Source organism: Cydia splendana, chromosome Z, assembly GCF_910591565.1.
Source record: "Cydia splendana chromosome Z, ilCydSple1.2, whole genome shotgun sequence".
Lineage (NCBI taxonomy): Eukaryota > Metazoa > Arthropoda > Insecta > Lepidoptera > Tortricidae > Cydia > Cydia splendana.
The window spans coordinates 46,165,278-46,182,227 of NC_085987.1; the positions used below are offsets into that span (position 1 = coordinate 46,165,278).

The window sequence follows — 16,950 nt, forward strand, 5'->3', positions numbered from 1 at the left end:
CCGTGAAAATACGATGATAAATAATTATGAACTACATTTGTACGATATTGTGTCGATTTCTCTATACTCTAAATCATAATTAGATTCCAAAAAAAGTAAGACAATGTTGCCACTTTTTACTAGCGCGTCTTGTATTTATGTAAAAATAAGTAAATAAAAGTACTTTTTTAAATCGTAGGCGTAAAATTACCAATAAATAAATTATCTTAGCGTATTTATTTATAAAGAGGAATTTACTATTTTACAAACAAATTATTGCAGTGGCAACTTGTTTTGGAATCTAATTATGATTTAGAGTCTACATTACATTACAACAATAGTTACAAAGTCAATCAATCGATTCTTCAATTAAGGCCTAAGCCTGATCAGTAAAATATGATCATTGTGGCCGTTATTGTCATGGATAGGATGACAGTTCAGTAGGTATAGTATGAAAAAATAGTTCGATTGAAATTTCGCAACATTTCGCATGATATTACTGGTCAGGCTTTATAATGCACTTATGAATGTCATATATTAGGTACCAACGGTTCTATAACCCTACACTGTGGTGTGGCGGGGCTGTGGCCCCGAGAAGATACCGTTACAAGGAGCAGTAAGTTTCCAGCTGTACGTACCATCAACACCTGGATTTGCAGCAGTAAGGTACCCAGCAGCGCGAAGGACATGCCCTGCGCCAGGGTCCGGTTGGAGTGGATCCTCAGTTAGAAGGCGTAGATAGTTTCCAGCTGTACGTACCATCAACAGCTGGATTTGAAGCACCAAGGTACCCAGCAGTGCGAAGGACATGCCCTGCGCCAGGGTCCGGTTGGAGTGGATCCTCAGTGAGAAGGCGTAGATAGTTTCCAGCTGTACGTACCATCAACACCTGGATTTGCAGCACCAAGATACCCAGCAGTACGAAGGACATGCCCTGCGCCAGGGCCCGGTTGGAGTGGATCCTCAGTGAGAAGGCGTAGATAGTTTCCAGCTGTACGTACCATCAACACCTGGATTTGCAGCACCAAGGTACCCAGCAGTGCGAAGGACATGCCCTGCGCCAGGGTCCGGTTGGAGTGGATCCTCAGTGAGAAGGCGTAGATAGTTTCCAGCTCTGCAGTGCGAAGGACATGCCCTGCGCCAGGGTCCGGTTGGAGTGGACCTCAGTGAGAAGGCGTAGATAGTTTCTAGCTGTACGTACCATCAACACCTGGATTTGCAGCACCAAGGTACCCAGCAGTGCGAAGGACATGCCCTGCGCCAGGGTCCGGTTGGAGTGGATCCTCAATGAGAAGGCGTAGATAGTTTCCAGCTGTACGTACCATCAACACCTGGATTTGCAGCAGTAAGGTACCCAGCAGTGCGAAGGACATGCCCTGCGCCAGAGTCCGGTTGGAGTGGTTCCTCAATGAGAAGGCGTAGATAGTTTCCAGCTGTACGTACCATCAACACCTGGATTTGCAGCAGTAAGGTACCCAGCAGCGCGAAGGACATGCCCTGCGCCAGGGTCCGGTTGGAGTGGATCCTCAGTGAGAAGGAGCGCAGGTGAGCGTTGGTGTGCTGGTGGATAAATAAGAAAATAATGTTATTATTATTAAGCGATTTTGCAAGTAATAATAAATTTTCTAACAATCTACGGAATACCAAACTTACACACCTTAGTAATAGATCTAGAATTCCAGACCAAGCCTATGCCTATTATACTTGTCATTTACAAAAAAAAAGTGTGACAATGTCATCATTATTGTCATATTTCTATCTATCTCCCTTACTTTATTTTATTCAAATAGTTGCAAAGTTAGCTAACTCATACTCAAACTCATACTCAAACTCATACTCATACTCAAACTCATACTCAAACTCATACGCAAACTCATACTCATACTCATACTCAAACTCATACTCATATTTTATTACTTAGTGTCGGAGCTGTTATTGACGAACAACTCAGCTGAGGGATTGACTCTTCAAGAAAACTCCTGCTTCACGTTAACTTATTTTAATTCGCTTTTTACAAAGGTTTTGGTATCGAGTAGGTGTGTAATGTGTTATGTACATATGAGACGGTAGTCGAGAGCCGTGTGTGGTATACGCGGTGAGTGCTCGCTGGGTCTCCTTCTGAATCCCTAACAACGTTTGTCCTAAAGTCAGTTGCCCTACCTGGTTTGTCCTAATGGGCACATGCCCTAACGATCAATTTAGGTTAGTACTGCGACCACAGAACACGAACTGCTGCCAGAAAACTGGGTTAGGTTAGGTTAGAACTGCGACCCTCGCAAAAACGAACCGCTACCAGAAAAGTAAGTTAGTTAGGCTTAGTGTTAGGACAACTGATCATTATGACAAACAATATTAGGGAATGCAAAGATAGGAGAAAAGACTTTAGGGATTCAGATATATATCCGTGCTCGCCGCGCTCGTGACGTCATCTTGCTCCGCAGCCCTCACCGTTCCGAGACTGGTTTGACCGCTGGTGCGTTAACACTTAGGTGGAGCACATACTTTCCGACTTCTATCAATAATTTAAAGAATAGGGAGCGTGCATGAACTGTGGACGGCAGCACAGAAGCCCCCAATTCATTGGCGCGAAGCATTATGTCAAGTTTCCATTTCTATATTTAAGCCACTAGACGGTAGACCCTACTATGTGAAATGGAACCAGTGTGAAGTGTAGGGGCAGCAACTGTCCGTGAATTGTTTTCGTTTTCAATTCTGGTCACGAGATGGCAGACCCTCGAACATGCACGGTATCTAATAGTAAAGTAATGAACACTATATTGTACGATACAATGATAAATTAAAACAAGTTATTATCGAGTATTACCTCGAAGCTCGCAGCCAAGACTAGGTAGATGATGAACAGCACCACAATCCCGCAGACAGACACCGTTGCAATTCCTCCGGCATTACTGAAAACACAAAATTCATTATACGACGTGTCTCTACCCTCTGGATATAGATGAAGACGTGTCGATTAGGGTATTTCTAACCTATGTACAAAGTCTCATTCCAAACACCACAGTATTAAAGGTACAAGTTGAAGCACGGCGACGTCGGCGACGCATCGCTGACCTCGACTTCATGTCGCGGCGTCACGACTGGTTTCGATGTATCATACCATTCGAACCCAGCGACACGAAGCCAGCGACACGAAGTCGGGCTCAACGACGCGTCGAGGCGACGTGACCCGGCGACACGTTTCCGAGCTACACGTCCTTGAGCCCGACCGCAAATCAATCGAATCGACGGCATCGAAGTACGTGGTATGCGGTCGGGTTCGACACTAACACAGCGACATGATGCGGCGACGCGTCGCGGCGACACGTCGCCGGGTTCCAATTTGTACCTTAACGGAGAAATTACTGATTTATGATTTAATACTTCTGAACAGCCTTTAGGTAGTACACGGTAAAATAGCAAAGACAGACCCTTTTTAATTAAAGTGTATGTCATGCATGTCACTAGTGTCCTTCTGTCCCGCTCTGCCGTGTACTGTGAGAAAGAGACAGATTACGGGTACTTACATGTCGAAGGCGAGCAGCTGGACGAATGTAACTGCGGCATACACCACCAGCGAGCAGACGAAGTACACTTTCAGCATCCTGTCCCGCTCTGCCGTGTACTGTGGGAAAGAGAATACATGTTAAATAATATATATTTAACGACCTGTCTGGCCTAGTGGGTAGTGACCCTGCCTATGAAGCCGATAGTCCCGGGTTCAAATCCAGGTAAGGGGTCCGACGTCCGGATTTAAAGACGCACGCTCTTACAGATAGGCCATCAGCCTTGTACGAGCAATACTCGTGTAAATTGAAAATATTTACAAAAACGAAGGTGTAGCTGGCCTGTAATAGTATAAAATGGTGTAGAATTACAACTTAGGTGGTGCTGGGGCCCGTTTCTCCAAAGCTTTTAACTTGTAATACAAGTTCAAAAAGTTACATCCGCTTGTATTACAAGTTACAAGATTTTGAGAAACGGCCCTCTGCTCAAATCGTAGTATTATACAAGTAGGATTGAAGCTTCACTACACTACAAGACCACGCGTCTGTATAGTTTGTGCTAATAACTCAATTCGTTTTATTATGCATTGTTATTTTTGCCTGATAATAAATGATATTTAATTTAATTTAATAATATACTGTAGCACAACGAAGGCGAAAAAATATCTGACACGCGGCTCGATTCGGAAACAGAATTAGATTTCTACTACACTTCAACAAGTTACGATACGGATAATTTAAAGATATTGGTAAGATTAGATATGTCAAATTTGACGTTTCCGCGATTCTGGAGATCCTCTTGAACGATTTCGACAAGTTATGACTTAGATATCCAAGTCACATCTAGTCGATATCTAATGTAGATCTAGTTGATCTCTAAATCGTCTCAAGATCTTGTGATTATCTTGAAATCCGAATAGGCATGTAGGTCTTATTAGTAGAGCCATAAAAGCGTGTCACATATTTTTGCGGCCTTCGAAGAGTAACATATTATTGCAGGTGAGTGTACAGTAAGAAAGTGCCGTGACGTCAAAGTACTGCAGGCGAGTGTTGGAAGTTCTCCAAGTAAAAGATTGATGGCCGCTCTCTTGATGAGGTTGCTATTATTTTTATACGAACGGCGCATAAATTACCTAAGATTCTTAAGAGATTCGGCTATTCAGCGATTGCTATTTACAAGCTTTTATTTAAGTTGCTCTGTTACTATGTATGTAGGTAGAGTTAGGCCAAGAAAAGTCTGCAACGATTTTGATAGCATACGCAGTGCAAGTGTTATTTTAAACGTCAAACTTCTATGGAATTATTACGTATAAATAACAGTTGCACTGCATTTGACAGACTTTTCTTGGTCTAACTCTATCTAGCTATTTTTGATTTACTTATGATTATTAAATATACATATTAGAGAATATAGTTTTTAGAGTTATTATAGTAGCTTTCCAAAATGTAGGTACTGACAATTATATATACAACAATCGTAATATCCTCGAAGGAAAATGGGGACTACGTTTGAAATGAGAAGGGGTGACCATTCTCCTCTTAAATATAATGTTTGTATAATTAAAGTGTGAAGTTTTCAAAGTCTAAACTTTTCAACCTACGCACACTCTTACCCCTTATTCATAAACGCGCTACAAGCCTCAGTTAGCTAATAATCGTTTGTCTTTATCTATCATTTAGACTTATGTATTTGTAAGAAAGGGATAGAGCATAATTTAACTAAATCAGGCCCTTAAAGTTTAATGATTAAGGGGGTAAGAGTGTGCGTAGGTTGAAAAGTTTGAGTAAAATGGGGAGGTTGATTAAGCGTGCAATAATTTAATTTGCTTTCTATTTTTAGGGTTCCGTAGGTACCTCAAAAGGAAAAATACGGAACCCTTATAGGATCACTCGTGCGTCTGTCTGTCCGACCATTATTTCCGAAACTATTGGGTCAATATTTTTGAAATAATACACAAAATAGTTCTTTACCTACAGATGACAGGAAAACCTATTAGAAATGTGCAGTCAAGCGTGAGTCGGACTTAATTACTTAGTTTTTGATTCGTCTCCTACGATTTTTTTTGAAGACATTCATGTTCCATAAAAAAAATGCATTTAACTGATTTGCAAGACTGAAATGATCACATAAGTATTCCGTGAACAAAGTTTTGCACAGAACACAATTTTTTTTTTATTGAGTAATGTACGGAACCCTTGGAACGCGAGTCCGACTCGCACTTAACCGGTTTTTATACCTCGTGAGGCCCAGAGCGTGACGGACGTACGCGTTTGCTTTCAGTCTAATTTTGTAGGTATTGGGATTTTGAACAGCGCACCAAGCGGGACGTTTTGGAAACAAAAAATCCCACACAAAATGACACTTAACGCAAACGCGTACGTCACGTCACGCTATAGAATTAAATGTACACATGGGGTACAGGACGCTGTCATCTCACTCGCCCAACATTCGCCATCACAACTTTCGGCCAAATCCAATTGTGAAGTTTGCCGGCAATTTAAGTTACCCTTAGCGGAGGTCCGGTATTTTTAAAATACTCTCCTAAGTTTGTACTTTGTAGCTAGGAAGCTGCTAAATTTGGCATTTTTGAAGCGGTTCTCCAGTTTGGTCGCATTCTTACTACCTTCGTATCCAGCTTCTGGTCGCGGAAAGTCAATGTGAATGGTCGGCAATGCTCGGCCCTCAGTCGGTCGATGGAGCAATGCTGTTCCTTACTACCATGTAAATAAACACTAATAGCACATACCTTCGTCTCCAGCTTCTGGTCGCGGAAAGTCAATGTGAATGGTCGGCAATGCTCGGCCCTCAGTCGGTCGATAGAGCGCGCGTCGATCGCCTTCATTAGGTATTCGTTCACCTCGTCTTCGGGCTTCTTGAACTCGTTCCCTTGCTCGACCCTGCGAAAACATGTCAAATTTAACACATTCACTGTCAACGTTTTCGTAGCGCTACGCTCGTAGCCAATCCCAGCGTTTTCCCTCTTTGTAGATGACGGCGGCTAGATTCGTGGGCACATATCAATAATGCGCTGCCGTGAGAACATTTATGAAAAATTAGCTGTTTAAGTTATATGAAAATAAAATAAGATTAGAGAAGATACATTTTATTTCATTGAAAAATATCCAAAAATGATAATATTAAAACTCTTTTACAGAAAAAAAGTTTCATGCGCTTTTTAAAAATAAGTTTTTGGCAAAAATTTTATTTTTGGTACAAGCTTTTATCGCTGACTGTACTTTTCTTACGACAGACAACTAATGCTCATCGAGACAATTCTAAAAACCCCTAACACAATTAGGTTGCTTTGTTCCATCACAGACTTAATTCCTATGGCCACCTCCTGTCTCCGTCATCAGATCAGCTCGATGGTACCATAATATTGCGGTGTCATCCGATTTATACATGCATGCAAAATTTCAGCTCAATCGGAAACCGGGAAGTGGATCAAATTTAACTTGCAAGATTTGATTACAGACAGACAACGGGATAGGTGAAAGTAAATAAAAGCTTGTAATAACAGCATAATTATAATTAAAATATACTCTTGAACTCTTGGGAAAAGGGTCCAAGTACATATTATTATTATGTATTAACTGTCCGCTCCGTTGATTTCCCCCAACCATTCAAAAAACAGCTCTGTCCATTAAACTTTAAGACCATAATTCGTTAAAATTTTAATAAGGGTTAGTTTTTTACAGTCCTGAGTAATGTTTAATGTGAGAACAATTTCAGGTTCTGAATTAAACCGAATCTAATACGGAAAGATAATAGCCCCCGGTACCGTCCGCTTTGAGATTCACTGAGAAAACACAGTAGGGTAACTATAAAAGGAACCACACATTCCAAAAAGACCTAACAACAGTATAAGTTCATGCTAATATATCCCTTAAAGTAGGATGGTGTGGGTTTGAAGCAAAATTCGCTTGGAAGTCTTTGGACAAAGCTTATGATAAATCAGGTCCGAAATTACTGACGTTATAATTAAACGAGGGTGCGGAATTCGTTACAGAATAATATGAAATTTACGCATATGACGATGATTTTCACAAATGACTATAATGGGATTCTTAAAAATACTGTACAGGTTTTTGAAGAGCCTGTAACTTGTTTTGAGTACTTGCGATTGTTTATCAATCGACCAACGGAGCGGCAGCTGACGATAGACACAATACGATTACGACTACTGGCGGAGTCATAAATTTACACGGACGAACATAGGATTCCGTTTTATTTAATAAGAAACCAGTTGCTTCTGCAATGCTTTTGATTTTGAGTATTTTGACTGATCTGATTTTACAATACATCTGATGTTACATTACGACACCAGGTGCTATAATAAGCACATTACGTAACTACGTCGAAAATTTAAAGGGCCATAAGTACTGAACTCATACTCGTGACTCGGTCGTGTTTTAAAATTCGCCACTTGTTGCGTATTTCCTATTTTTCGCACTAGTATCGTAAACGACTACTATTATACCATCTTGCCGGACACTTTTGAGAATATATATCTTTTCTTACATCAAGGTCATTTGCATTTCGGTAGTCATGTTTCTACGTCGACACACCGTTAGCGCGATCTATCTCGGAGATGGCGCCATCTCCCGACAGGCTCGTGTACTACAAAGCTATATTGCATTCTTACTTGGCCGAATTCTTGCCGTGTTGTGATCCGTGGCCCATCACCCTCATTTCCTTGGACACGTTGCCGTTCAGGGAGAAAGTGTTCTGGGGTTTCTTGTCCTGTGGATATAAATACAAATATAGATGAGTTAACATAAGTTTTTGGCAAAAATTTCATTTTTGGTGCAAGCTTTTATCGCTGACTATACTTTTCTTACGACAGACAACTAATACTCATCGAGACAATTCTAAAAACCCCTAACACAATTAGGTTGCGTTGTTTCATCACAGAGCTCCTATGGCCACCTCCTGTCTCCATCATCAGATCAGCTCGATGGTACCATAATATTGCATTGTCATCCGATTTATACATGCATGCAAAATTTCAGCTCAATCGGAAACCGGGAAGTGGATCAAATTTCAACTTGCAAGATTTGATTACAGACCGACAGACAGACAACGGGACAGGTGAAAGTAAATAAAAGCTTGTAAATAATAATATCTGGGAGACCGAGCTTTGCTCGGAAAACATATAAAAACTCAAAAATGCGCGTTTTCCCAGCGATAAGACCTAGATAGATCGATTTTTCGCCCCCGAAAATCCCCATATAGCAAATTTCATCGAAATCGTTAGAGCCGTTTCCGAGATCCCCGAAATATTATATATAAATAAATAAATATACAAGAATTGCTCGTTTAAAGGTATACTATAAGATTTAAAAGAAAAAAGAACTTTTTGACAAAACAGTTCCAACTGTTTTGTAAAAAAGTTCTTTTTTCTTTTGAAAAGTGCCTTTAAAATTATTTGAAACCTCATCTGCTTACAACAGTACCTACCTCATAACATAACAATTACAATTAGCCCCAACGCCCCCAACACCTAAAGTATTCTACTTGTCGTGGTAGAGTTCCATTCTGGTTTTCATCAAATAGCACCGTTAATGGAAATGCTTGGTATTTAGATGAAAATAAAATCGCTATAAGTATGTTCATAACATTTAAGGAGTTCCCCCAATTCCTCATGGAATCCATCATCAGAACGAAGAAGACATGTCGCCAAACATGAAATACGAGCCGTTGAGGTGTTTCGTTTTGGTATTCATCAGAAATACGACGGAATACCCTAATTATTAATATGTTCTGTGAGCAATACCACTACATACTTAAAATATCACTTTTCAATAAAGAGAAGAAAGTTAAGTGTGGTCTTTGACCGAAGCGTTAGCGAAGGTCTTCGTTTCAGCTTGGGCAAACATGTCCGGATGTTTTACTCTACAAATCGCATTTCTCAACCGATTCTCGTGAAATTTTAATAATCAAGATAAAAATATAATAATTTGTCGATTCAGTTTTTGGATTTCTTTCAAAATGGCGGAGCCATGTGGGTTCGCGAGGCCTACAGCTCACAGAGCCATTAGTTATGTAATAGAATCTATTACATCTATCTATAATAGATGATTTCATAACTAGTGGCAACTTATCTTGGGTAAGTACCTCATCTGAAGTATAACATGATAAAGTGACTCATCTGAAGTACCTCATTTGATGTATCTCGTCTGAGGTAAGTAATAGCCTCCTAAGGCCCAAGGTCCTACCTATTATAGTATCTCTTCAGTTCGATGTTTATATAATATTCAATAGGAACAGAGTCGCTTGTGCTTTGTTTCGTCCAATGTTCCAACAACCCAAAAGCAACTCTATTTCCTACACCATAGGTTCAAATCTCAGTAACAAATTTTGGATTTTTAATTTGTATGGCTTGGCCTTAGGAGGATAGAGATAACTTATCTGAAATAGCCCACCTGAGGTAACTGAACTGTATTCTCCCAATTCTAGCCTGTAATAAACTCATTTGATTTTTTTCTGAGGTAGCTCACCACTCGGCTAGTGTCATCCGGCACAATAAGGTAGGTCTCAATGTTGTGGTCCTTGAGGTACGCGTTCCTCTGGTCGCCGTGGCCTGGCTCCACCTTATAGTCGGTGCCTAGGCACTGGAGGGTCTCATTGGTGATGTGGACACGGCTGCAACAATTAATAAGTTATTGAACGTCAAGATTCAAGATTCAAAACATTCAAGCACTTTCAGAAGTGGGGTATTGTGCACAAACTATATATATATATTGATACTCTATCATAAAACAAATCTAAGTACAGTCAAGTCAAAAAAATCTAAGTGCAATAATATATTACACAACGAAGACCGCAAAAATATCTGACTCGATTTTATTTGTAGAGCCATAAGAGCGTGTCACATATTTTTGGGGCCTTCGAAGAGTAACATTATTGCAGGTGACTGTACCTATATCTGTATACCCCGACGTCGCTGCTAACAATGTAAGTGTTTTTGTGTTTAAGCACTAACCTCCCGCAGCTCGGCCTTCGGTCTCGCGTGTCGGCGCGCCTCTCTCGGACGCTTGGGGCCTTCGGCCCTACGCGGAGTTCAGCCTTCGGCCTTCGCAACAGCTGCCATGTTTCACGTAAACCATTGCTGTGTCGCGGACACAGCTTCCCCGTATTTTTCGGAAGTTAAAAACAGCTAAGGGCCATTTGCACCGTTCCACTAACCCGGGGTTAGCCGGTTAAGCATGGAGTTACCATGGTTACCAGTACAATTTGAAACTGCGTTAACGGTTTAACCGCTTAACCCCGGGTTAGTGGGATGGTGCAAGTGGGGCTAAGTAAATCCGTTTACCCGGCGACGCCACCGCTCTCCATGTAGTTGGCGAGCGTGACGTCGTTGGACCACACGTCGAACTGCCACTTGCGCAGCCCGAGCACCACGCAGTGCACGCGCCCCGTGTGGATGCCCACGCGCATGTTCACATTCACCGCCATCACTTCACGTACCAGCCTGTACAAACAAATAGTACATTGTGCAACGTTTGTTAAGTGAAATTTTGGAGACGAGGGAATTAATGACCCGAGTTTGCAATTTTCTTACTCGCGGAGTTACACTTACACACAATGTTTTTCATCACACATGCGGAAAAAAACGAAACAAACGGCAGTACCATAGAGAAATATAGTAAGACAAGAGTGCTCACCCCATACATTAGTTTTTGGTACAAAAAGACTATTATTTTCATAGTCGACATCTAGCATCGAGTAGCGGAATTATCAGTACTTTAAGTAGCAGTAGTAGTACTGTCAAGTGACAATAGATGTAGCACCGACCGGAAAGTCTAATGCTCAACAACATACGACTTTCCGGTCACTTGACAGTACTACTACTGCTACTTAAAGTAGGTACTGATAATTCCGCTACACGATGCTAGATGTCGACTATGAAAATAATTGTCTTTTTGTTACCAAAACTGATGTATGGAGTGAGCATCTATGATTTTTTTTCTCTATGGCAGTACGAATTGTACGTTAGTATATCGCTTGGGCTCCTCCCTTCCGACGTGTCGGAAGCCGGGTGTTGCTCAAAGATCATGACGGATACATGCAGGCGCGACACTAAGCGTTAAGACCAGAAGCAAGTAGTTCTGTCAGCCCAACTCCTCAAGGAACCCTATCGAACCTTTGATATTGAGTATATGAAGTGAAACTTACGCAATAGCGTAAGCGGACGCAGTGGTGCTCGGCGGCTAGACGGTCTCTCGACAAAGACTCTTAACAGTCTTTAAAAAGCTATTGGATCTATATAAAGGTTATATTTGGAGTGGCACGGTTTCTAAAACTCACGCAATAGCGTCGATCATGTCTAGTCCCATCTCCACGCAGCACTTGGCGTGGTCGTCGCGCGCCTCCGGCAGGCCAGACACGCAATAATAGCAGTCGCCAAGGAGCTTGATGCGCAGGCAGTGATGTTCGGCGGCCAGGCGGTCGAATCTGAGACAAAATTAGTTGTGTTACCACAGAATAAATAATAGTACTAGGTACAGAAGACTCGCTCTCTAACAAAACGCGTCTGTAACGATCAGGACAGGTATGGCCGCTAGGTGGCGACAGCGCCACGCGCGGCTTATGGCTAGCCACCAAAATTGGTGTGGAACGGATGTACTTTTAGCTACATGTAGCAAAGCGACGAAATCGCGGAGTGAGCCACGCCTGGTGTTACTGAAGACTGAGCAATATGTGGTATAGGTATAGGCAAGGGGCGATATTTGGAACAAATAAGTTGTGCTATAAATATAGAAATTGATTGATAAATTCTAGCAACACAACGAGTTCGTTCAAAATGCTATACTCGTGAATCGCGAATCCCTGCTGCCATATAATCATATATATAAAATTGAAAAACCAGAACGGGATAAAAAACGAGGGAAGAAGCGAGATGGCGCCTTACAAATTTCTAAAAAAGTTTTTGACACGTTTCTCGAATACAACGCACGTATGATAAGAAAAAACTGTTTAAATCTATTATCTACATATGAGAATAAAACTAGAACATAAAAACTATCGCTTTCGATGCGTATTTAATTTACAATAAGGAAAAGAAATTTTCATAACAATCTTCATTTTACGACTTTGACCATTTCTCGGGAACTCTCGGTTGCCTTCGTTTGGCGGTGCTACAGATTAGACCAAATAATCCGTAAGTTAAAGTAAACTAAATTTGTCATGTTGGTATACAGGTATTTCTGAGTTTTTTTACACGAAGTAAAATAAAAAGTGCTGCCAACCTCAACCTTAGTCCATAGCCCATACGAGTGACATTTATGGCATATCAATCAAATTAATATTATCGTATGATTATCGTGTTAATAATTTGTATTTTATTGTTTTAAATTTCTTTATGAGTTATTATTATTCAGATTGATTTTCATGGCTCGGCAAACATAGTCATTCGTCCAGGGAAAGGGCTGCCGAGATGAGCCAAAAATACAAAGTTATAGAATGGGAGACGAACGTACTTGGGACAACAAAATGGGAGACGCCCGATGGCGAGAGCTATCGCAAGATCGCAAGAAACATGACGTGATCTGGTATCGGAGGCCAGGTGAGTCCTTTGGATCGTTGCGTCACCTTAGCCGTAGTAATGTTAAGATCCAGAAAGGGAAATGGGGACTACCTACGTTTGTATGAAAAGGCGATTTATGGGTGGTGGTCGTCCATATTCGTGGCTTAAAGCGGAAAATAAGTAATCTAATGAACGTTTTTGCAACTAGGTTTACAACAATAAGTAATAATTTTATGTTAAAACAAGTTTTAAATAAATACCTACGTACGTTATAAGAAATTTTCGAATTAAGTTATCCAAATAACGGCTACCTACTTGACAAATAAGAAATCCTTATCACAGTTATAAACTCTGGCAGGGATACATAATAATGTCGGTATTTAACTAAACATAAGAGAAACTCTTTATTTAATTTACGCGAGCGGAGCTGCGGGCCTGTCTAGTAAAATATGAAACGGATAAACTTACGTATGGAAGTCACGTTTTGAATGCATCGGATATTCATATTGGTTTATTTCCGACTGTTTTTGTTTACGCTTCGCGGCGTCGGGGTTTTGGCTCAGATATTTTTTGGCTGAATCAGGTTTTTCAATTTATTTCTACATATAATAGGTATTCGGTGAATGTAAATATTGTGAGGAAATCTACGTAGTGTACCTACACCTACCTATAGTAACAGCACCAATCATGAGACATACCTACGTGTTCGCTGCGGCAATTCGTGTAACTCGTATTAAAACATACTTTATTGGAGTTAGACCAAGAAAAGTCTGATACTATTTTGTCGTGTGCTATACGCAGTGCAAGTGTAACTTTAAACAAATAATTCTATAAAATTATGACGTCTTGGTCTAACTCTATCAGGTCTTTCAGCCCAGTGCCGCACAGTGAGAGAGTTAGAAGAAAACCTTGCGAAAGCTTTGCGATTTAAAAATGAATGTTCTATTTGTCATTAATATGTTAGACTTGTAATAAAAGACACTGCAATTGATATCGACACTATTAACAAATTAAACCACTGTTTTTTTCAATCATGGACACTATGGCGCCATTTATTTTAAAACAGACACTCACGTTATACTTAAGCATCGCTGTGGCTCTTGTTTATGGCAAGTAACAATTATTCCCAGTGTTTAATAGGGTGGTCCTTGGGTGGTCCTTATTTCGTCGCAGTTATATTTTTTAAATAGGACATATTTCATGCTAAAAAGGGGGGTTGTGTCAGGGGGAGGGGATGTGACACTAGTGTGCGTAAAGCACCATACCCAAAGGTACGAGTATCATACTACATTCATTGAATGCTGGCTATAATTTGTTTTTCAAAAAAACACAATTAGACCGAATCAAGTGCTTAAAAACTGATGTTAAATACTTATTGCACAGTATTTTGATGTTTTTGTCTCGTTATTGGTGCCATGTCCATTTATAGGAGTATTTATTATATGCATTTTATAGTGAAGAGTGAAGACGGACACATTCGTACCTAATGTATAAATGACAATTTTTTTAAAATCCAAACCCGATCTTCACTTAAAAAATAAAGGTCCAATTACTCTCAACATGTTAAAGGTCTCGACCTCAAAGGTCTCAAACACTCGTCCAAGTATCCTCAAGCACGTATCCTTGTGGACAAGTCCTGAATAAACTATGCCAATGGTCACCCTTGCCCGACTTAGACACACGGACTGAAAGAAGGTCGTATGTCCATAAGTTAATGTATGGAGTTAAGCTCTTTTGTTTTGGAATAGGATACTCCTATTCGATTTAGTTGCAGCAAACATAAGCTGCAGAGGACACAGTTAGAATATTATACTCAGTATTGAAGCGCTGGTGGCCTAGCGGTAAGAGCGTGCGACTTTCAATCCGGAGGTCGCGGGTTCAAACGCCGTACCAATGAGTTTTTCGGAACTTATGTATGAAATATCATTTGATATTTACCAGTCGCTTTTTGGCGAAGGAATACATCGCGAGGAAACCGAACTTATCCCAACAACAACAAATGCCTACAACAAGGCCTAGTTTCCCCTCTGGTTTGGTCAGATGGCAGTCGCTTTCATAAAAACTAGTGCCTACGCACTGTCGACAAGAATTGTCTTGGGATTAGTGGGACAACGCGAGGAAGATGATGACTCAGTATTGTAACGGATTTTACACGGAATCGCTTTCAGTACGAATCAAACGAAATCCAGTGATACTTATACGAAAACGAACCCGCCGACAAAAAGCCGCTGCCATACAAACGAAGTTGAGCTCTCATTCAATACGACATGCTTAAATTACATGAAACTTGGCATGAGCATTAAAGTAGTGTAGTAGTGTACCTATGTATGTATGGTACTACTTTTAGTTGCTATTAAATGTCATATAAAGAAAATAGAGCGAGCAGAAGTTTTGTATGTAAAACATCTACTCGCTTTAATTTCCTGGTATTACAATTTTTTGCAACGAAATTTTATGTAGATTGATATAGGTATGATGTAATGTCAATGTTCATGTAAAATTTCATGTTCATATGTGGGAGACACAGCTTTGCTCGGAAAACATATAAAAACTCATAAATTCGCGTTTTCCCAGAGACAGGACCTAGCTAGATCGATTTATCGAACCCAAAAACCTCCATATAGCAAATTTCATCGAAATCGTTAGAGCCGTTTCCGAGATCCCCGAAATATATATAAATAAACAAGAATTGCTCATTTAAAGGTATTATTAGATAAATGAGTATCGGTATACTTGACTATCAGTTAAAATCCTGAACCAAGATATTTTAACTGCGATAAAAGTTCGTTTCATAGTATATTGTACGAAAGCCAATAATAATAGAGTCCAAGAGAGACTATGTAGTGAATTATTTATAAAAATGTTGACAGTGCTGCTTTTCTCTGTCACTTATCTGGATTTAGGTCACACTAGTTGTGCAAGTGAGCAAAGTTTGTTTTTGCTGCTAGTTCTGTTTTTGAGTCACGAGCAAGCGAAAGAGTAAGTGAAAGAAATGTCTCTGCATAACTAAAATATTTTGTTACTGCTTAGGGTAAGGCCGGGTAGTTGGCAATTTTTTTTAGAACGCGTTAAAAAAATAAGTTTACGTGTATTTAAATAAATCTTTATTTCTTCATCAAGTTTGAATAGTTGAATTTCGAAAATGAAACGAATACAATATAAAATTATTTCTACTGAGATATGAAAAAGTCTGAATTCCACAGCTATAGTTAGACCGTAAAAAGTCTGCAGCGATTTTGATAGCCCACGCAGTGAAAGTGTCATTTTAAACGTCAAACTTCTATGAAATTATGACGCATACATAACACTTTCACTGCGTGGGCTATCAAATCCGCTGCAGACTTTGTTTGGTGCGACTATATAAACAATAACATTCTCCACCCAATCTAAACACGACTCTACGTCTATTCAAATAGGGTTTAAAATGTAATAACAAAAGACTGAATGAAAAGGAAGCACTCAGCCGAGAAACGCTTCGATTGATTCCCGAAAAAATTTGAAAATAGAAACAAAACTTTCCGCCACTGATTGCAATAAATATCGTTTGAAAATGAACCCTATTCATAAACTAATAGAGTTGAGTGTTGAATGGCTGTTTTTGATATTATTGTTATTTTGGCGTCAACAGTGCCCCTATTTCCTGCTCATGGTGGAAAAGGTTACAAGGCTTTTTTTTAAATTCGTTTGTTTAATATGGCACTATTTGGGGGAAGCCTATGCCAGCAGTGGACGTCCTCTAGCTAATATGATGATGATGATGATGATAATGATGATGAATATAGGTATCCATATGGGTATCCATTTATTAGGGCGAGCGAAGCGAGCCCTATCACTAATCGACGAACTATGCATTCTTGTGGTACACTTTACGGAAAAACTACTGCACTGTTACGTTTGAAATTTAACATAGTAATTTAAATTCATGCCTAGATGTGTTA

The 16,950-nt window shown here is 40.1% G+C and overlaps 1 protein-coding gene across 1 annotated transcript in view; it reads right to left on the minus strand.

Moving 5' to 3' along the window:
• LOC134804014 (adenylate cyclase type 6-like) overlaps window positions 1-16,950 on the minus strand; it is a 391,384-nt gene that overhangs the window by 22,855 nt on the left and 351,579 nt on the right. Inside the window, exons 13-23 of the mRNA XM_063776869.1 lie at window positions 11,794-11,940; window positions 10,799-10,957; window positions 9,984-10,128; window positions 8,129-8,226; window positions 6,230-6,380; window positions 3,504-3,601; window positions 2,804-2,888; window positions 1,423-1,539; window positions 1,181-1,291; window positions 860-970; window positions 618-704 (exon numbers count right to left, since the gene is read on the minus strand). Of these exons, the coding sequence (XP_063632939.1) occupies window positions 618-704; window positions 860-970; window positions 1,181-1,291; window positions 1,423-1,539; window positions 2,804-2,888; window positions 3,504-3,601; window positions 6,230-6,380; window positions 8,129-8,226; window positions 9,984-10,128; window positions 10,799-10,957; window positions 11,794-11,940 (1,309 nt within the window). The remainder of the gene's footprint in view (window positions 1-617; window positions 705-859; window positions 971-1,180; window positions 1,292-1,422; window positions 1,540-2,803; window positions 2,889-3,503; window positions 3,602-6,229; window positions 6,381-8,128; window positions 8,227-9,983; window positions 10,129-10,798; window positions 10,958-11,793; window positions 11,941-16,950) is intronic.